General features: G+C 40.0%; 1 protein-coding gene across 1 annotated transcript in view; it reads right to left on the reverse strand.

Moving 5' to 3' along the window:
* Positions 1–1,365: 1,365 nt before the first annotated feature.
* LOC106527081 (zinc finger protein 346) overlaps positions 1,366–6,147 on the reverse strand; it is a gene marked incomplete at its 3' end in the record, with an annotated part of 12,957 nt that continues 8,175 nt past the window's right edge. The window contains 3 exon segments of the mRNA XM_014021846.1: positions 1,366–1,465; positions 3,427–3,645; positions 3,729–3,876. Of these exon segments, the coding sequence (XP_013877300.1) occupies positions 1,366–1,465; positions 3,427–3,645; positions 3,729–3,876 (467 nt within the window).

Raw genomic sequence — 6,147 nt, forward strand, 5'->3', positions numbered from 1 at the left:
TGTGTGAATTGTAGCCTCAGTTTCCTGTTCTTAGCTGAAAGGAGTGGCACCCGGTGTGGTCTTTCTGCTGCTGTAGCCCATCTTCCTCAAGGTTTGATGTGTTGTGTGTTCAGAGATGCTCTTCTGCAGACCTCGGTTGGAAAAGCCCTTCTTGCCCTGACAAAGAAAACTAAGTACGCTGGTTGGWTTCCTAACTGGGCACAACWTGCTCAATCGCCATAAAATGGTGATGGCACTCCATGACAATGGTTTGTGCGATGCCTGTGGCACTGAACTACAGACCTCTTTRCATTACCTGGRCCAATGCTTGGCCCTGAGTAGTCAAAAGGAAAGAATTCTTGGAGAACCTTTTATGGCTCCTGAGAAGCTTAGAACACTGAGTGTTTCTAACCTGGTGTCCTTCTTCCGAGGGACGCGAAGGTTTGATTAAAAGCTCAGTGTCTCTTTTGGGGAGAGTAATGGGCCCACGTATGAGGCCTCYGCTCACATGGGTTTTACCCATCCTCATACTGTATACCATAACCACCAGAACCATACCTCAGTTGTAACCAGTGGTTAATTGAGTTACTCTTGTCATTCTATCAGCTCCAACCAGTCTGCCTATTCTCCTCTGACTTCTGGCATCAACAAGGCATTTCCGCCCACAGAACTGCCGCTCACTGGATATTTTCTGTTTTTTGGACCTTTCTCCGTAAACCCTAGAGATGGTTGTGSGTGAAAATCCCAGTAGATCAGCAGTTTGTGAAATACTCAGACCAGCCCTTCTGGCACCAACAACCATGCCTCGTTCAAAGTCACTTAAATCACCTTTCTTCCCCATACTGATGCTCGGTTTGAACTGCAGCAGATTGTCTTGGCAATGTCTACATGCATTGAGTTGCTGCCATGTGATTGGCTGATTCCACTTTTGTGTTAATGAGCAGTTGGACAGGTGGACATAATAAAGTGGCCTGTGAGAGTAGATTTTAATAGTCTCATGTTCAGAGGCACATGCAGCTGCTAAGAGATAGWCTTGTAGCTGAAACATGGATGTCTAAAAACTTTTTTCTGGTTCCCTTTAAACAAACTGAAATGCTGATGAAAAGCTTCAGGTACGTGTGCTACTAAGGCCAAACAGTTAGTTTGAAACACGACTAAATTTTTAAAAATGAACAAGAGGACCAAAAAAAATGTCCAAACTGTTTTAGCATATCCTTGTAAAATAATCAACAAATCATTTATTTTTATATTATTCACAAAATAAAAGCATGCAAACATAATCTGTGTGACCAGTTAGGATACTAACAAATGTATCTGCATACATGAACAACAAAAGGTTATAAATCAATATTGATAATGGTACTGTACATCCCTGTGTGTACTTACTGGTTCTTATGCCTGGCACCACTGATGTGAGACTGGTACTGCTCCACAGAGTTCAACACAATGTTGCAGATGGTGCATGAGTACCCATTTTGTGAGGAAACTACAGAAGCAAAAGAAGGTAAGGAATTAGTTGTTAGGCTGATCTCAAAAATCTCAAAATACGTCCACAAAGTATGTATTAGATGTGACGGTCGACCAGAGTGCTTTGATAGAGCTGTTGATAGAGGAAATTATGTTGTAAATAAAACTAAACTGCATCTAGATTTTTCTTTACACAGACCCAATTTTGGCCCATTTATTTGTTTAATGAAGAGTCTTCAAGCATGTTTGTTTCTACAGAAATCTGTCTTAACGAAGCAGATAAACTCAGATAAATAAAGCTAGGTTTATAGTTGACGTGTCGCACTGGATGCGCACCAATAGTGACGCAGTCGTGCCTTCCCCGCCCCTGCGCGTTGGTCCACGTGGTATTCAAGCGCATGGTTGTGCACCGCTGTTTGTAACTCCCAGCACTGAATAGGGCTTTACTTTTCAAGGTACACTTTTTGTTGTGATACAAATCATAGAAACATTAAAACAGCCTCATCCTAAAGCCCACTTCACACTCCCTCTGAACTGCTGAAGTCGGCACCAGTTGTGGTAGTTTCATGATGAAAATTACATCACTGGTGTTCTCAGCGTCGACTTGGACGACTCTTTTGGCATGTCGGTAACGTGTGATTGGTCTGAAGTTTGTGGGCGTGTTTGTGCTGAAAGCACTCGGACGCTGCATTCTGCTTCAACCACTCGATTAAAAAAATAGAAAATTACTCACTTCCAGAGCCGACTGTTGTACCAGGAAGCAGACATTTATAAATAGTTTAACCGGGACAGATTTGTGGATAAATAATGTTGGATGAAGGTTTTTTTTTTTTTTTGGGGGGGGGGTTAAGGTATTGTAGACATAGGGATGGGTACCTTTGAAGTTTGAATCTATTCAGTGCCAATATCCGGTACCAATTTTCGGTACTTTTTGTGTGTTGTTTTTTCAATAATAAACTTTTATTTTTTTATTTAACATATTTCTCAATAAATAAAATTTAACAAATATCAAGACAACATCGAACTCTTTGTATTGAAACATCAGTTGTGTAACTTATTTCTTCAAGGTGAAAACTGTTGAAAACAACAAGACTGTTTTGTCTTATTACACAAATTAAAATCCAGCTCCACGTGTTTCTATTGATGTCATTTCTCCACTAGAAACATGTGTGATGGAGGTCCATGGAAGGTAAATAAGTTTAAATCAAATAAGCAAAAGAAGATGGAGTTAAAATAAATAAAAGGTATTCAAGCTACGTTTTGAGCATCTAAAACGCTCCAACACTTCAAGTTAGCTGCTTCAGGTCAGACGTGTTCAGACTGTCAGGAAGCTCCTCTGTTGGTTTCCTCTGTCGGTCWCTGTTTAATGGTGGATGAAATAAAGAAAGTGGCGATACTTTATTTACTTTGAGCAGGCGAACGTTGTGCTGAACAGATAATTAATCCAGCAGATAATTCAGAGGCGGTCTGTTCGGTGAGTTTTACTCCAGGAGCTGCGAGGCTTTCATGCTACGTTCAAACTGAGCTCTGTTTACTGAACTTGCTGACATCATTACACTTTTGCATGATGCTGCGTTCAGGACAAGCATGGAAAACTCACAACTCTTACGCCAAACCGGTCACAATGTGTTTAGGTACTGAAACATGGTACAGTTTGATGTTACGWKAATAGATACTCGGTAGTACTGACAKAATTCGGTCTTTACATCAAAAAGTATTGAATTCGGTATCCATCCTTATGTAGACTCCTGTGGGAAGAAACCCCATGTATGCTGCAGTGGGAGGGGTTTCTCAGGAGCTCAGCGCGGTGTGTCTCGGAGGCTATGGAAGGTGTGTAAAAACAAACGCTGAACAACCACGTGACCACGCGCCGACTGTTTGGCTTTGGAACGAGTATGTTCCAGGCCTAACTGTTCATCACCCAGCTCTATTCAGTGACTCTGAAGATAATTCAAGACAAAAGCTTGGAATTGGTCGAACCTGCTGCGGTGGAGGGTCCGTACGTCTCAATCAGTTTAAGCCGGGTCATTAGTTTTTTATGCTTCTTGCCCTCGTAGTGCTGCTTGGCCATAATAGGGTTGTTGAAGGAGGCCTTGCAGGTGGAGCAGAAGCGGTCTGGCTCGCTGTTGTCCACTGGAGTACCACTGCTGGAGGTGTCTGCAGGTTTCTCCTTAGGCTTTGCTGTTTGACCTGCTTCGACTAACAAAAGAGATGTTTTTTTTCACAATTCATTAAAAATAAACACACATGTACACAAAGATTATCAGAAAGAACGCACAAACCTGGGGGTTGATTTTCCGCTGTTTTCATTTTGAGCCTCTTGGCATGAAATTTGCCCTGATAATGAGACTCGGCCATCACTGGAGATGTGAAGGTCATGTTGCATAGATGACACGCCTTCAACCGGTCAGTGACTCCATTGTCACAACCCTGGTGACAAAACGATTAGCTTTTTAGTGACAAATTTTACAAGAMAAACAGCATTWTCAGTGTGCATTGCATTCGTTTCCCATCCAAGTCATCTCCACTTTGCCATGCTTCTCCTCCTGCATACTTTGTCCTASAGCTGCCATTGTAATTTATATCTGTAAAGCTCCTGTGCCAAATGATGGCTATGCCTTTTGGTGCCTGTACAACTTAGTTGTTGAAATATTAATATTTAATAAATTATAATGGGAGTCAATGGACCTTGTATTGGTCCAATACTGYCCCCTGCTGTATCTACTCARTATGGAACTGCACCATAGTTTAATAATTATATTTAATCTCAATTATTGCAGTGATTACAATGTATATATAATTTGATGCATTACTATATTATTGTCTTATAAGCACAAACATCTTATATAATATTGCTCAACTGTTGTAATAATATGCAGTTCTTTGTCAACGATCGTCATTGGCAATGTTGCCTCTTTCTACACACATAGAAAAAAACACTGGGATTGTATTTTCTCCCAGCACCAATGGTCTTGTGGTTAATGCTATAGCCTTTCATGTGGGAGATCAGGGTTCAACTCCCAGCTACAGTAACTTTAACAAAAAGATTATTCAGACTTCATATTTTCACACAATTACCCTCATTACAAACACCTGCTGACAGCCACAAGCTGGTACTTGATTAGAAAACACATTTGAACTTGGTCAGTTCATTCTGCAAGTCCATTGCTGCAGGCAATGACATGCTACAATGCAATGCACACTTGTTTTTACATTGTAAAAACCCATGTCTAGTTATTTCTGCATTTATTGCTTGCATTTTTCAAAACCCATAAGAAGAATCTATTGAAATGGTCATGATTTTTATATGTACAATGCCAATAAGTAAGCTTTGAATCAGATTAAAATTAGGTTTTTCTGAACCATGCAGCTGCATTAAAAGCTTTTGGGCCTTCCTTTTGTGACCTAGTTTTCAAAGACCTTTAACAAAAACGCCTCAATGCAGCAGAAACTAACGTGTAAAAGGAAAACCTGTAAAAAAAGATATTTAAGTATGATATTAGGTACATTTTTTGCTCAAACATGTTTTTAGCAATAAATAAAAAACTATAAAAAATAAAGTGTTTAAAAAGCACGACAACAGAAATTTGTAATCGATATTTTTAAGCTGAAATATGCTAAATTAGTGGTGTTTTCCTGGATGACCAAAACATTGTGCTTTGAGTCAGGTATCATGAGATTATTTTATCATAATATATATTTTATCCTGTATACAGGGTTTCCACAGCTTAAAGGGGCTATATCATGTAAAATCAACTTATTTGAGTTTATGTTGCGCGTGCGCTATGATGCAGTTTACTTGGTATTTAAAAATACACAGGGGTAGACAAGGATTTTTTTTTAGGCTATTGACAAAATCTGGTTGTCTGCAAAACATTTTGGTTGTCCAAAAAAAAAAATCTGTTAAAATGTAATTTAATAATTAGGCTATATTGTTCTGTATACAAAGTTTACTGTATACAAATGTTCTCAGTCAGCAGGTTAACAGTTTCAGGAGCTGCTTGAGTAAAAATCCTCATCCTCTTCTTTGAAACAGAGCAAAAACCAACATCCAACAATCATAAGCTTTCTGCTTACAGGACCAACATTTTAATTTTAATTTTTTGTTGTGCTCGTAAACACACGGTGTTACAGGAGAAATGCTGCGAGGTGTTTTTAGAAATATAATATATATAAAATACGACGTAATCCTCGGAGGAAAATAGCTCAGGTGAACACCTCCCAGGAAAACCCTCAGCGTTTCCTGGACTGAGTGAAGCTGACCCCCCCACCCACAGAGAAAGAAAAAAGGCAGCGCTGTCAGTCAGACAGCAGGACCTGCCCTGCTCTGTTCTGATTGGGTAAAACTTTGACTGAGGTTCTCTTTATTGGGTGAAAGAACCATCATGGATGGCTTTAACAAGTTTTTATTCTCCCATTCATTTTTACAATGACGAACACCCGCTGCTTTTTTCTTGGTTGTCCACCGRACAACTTGGAGGCRGGATCTCCGAAACGATAATACTGTAGGTTGTCTCGGACAACCTAAACAATGGTTATGTCGACCCCTGAATACATTTCCTCAAAGGTATTTTTAATCTGAAAAGAGCTTCACTGAGTGAGAACTAATATTGAGAGCTCAGCAGACAGTTAAGTTTCACTTTCACTTTCACCGAGAGCCTGCAGGAGTCATGGGCGGGGTGTGTGGGGAGGGGGTGGGGG

The sequence above is a fragment of the Austrofundulus limnaeus genome, unplaced genomic scaffold, assembly GCF_001266775.1.
Source record: "Austrofundulus limnaeus strain Quisiro unplaced genomic scaffold, Austrofundulus_limnaeus-1.0 Scaffold307, whole genome shotgun sequence".
NCBI lineage: Eukaryota > Metazoa > Chordata > Actinopteri > Cyprinodontiformes > Rivulidae > Austrofundulus > Austrofundulus limnaeus.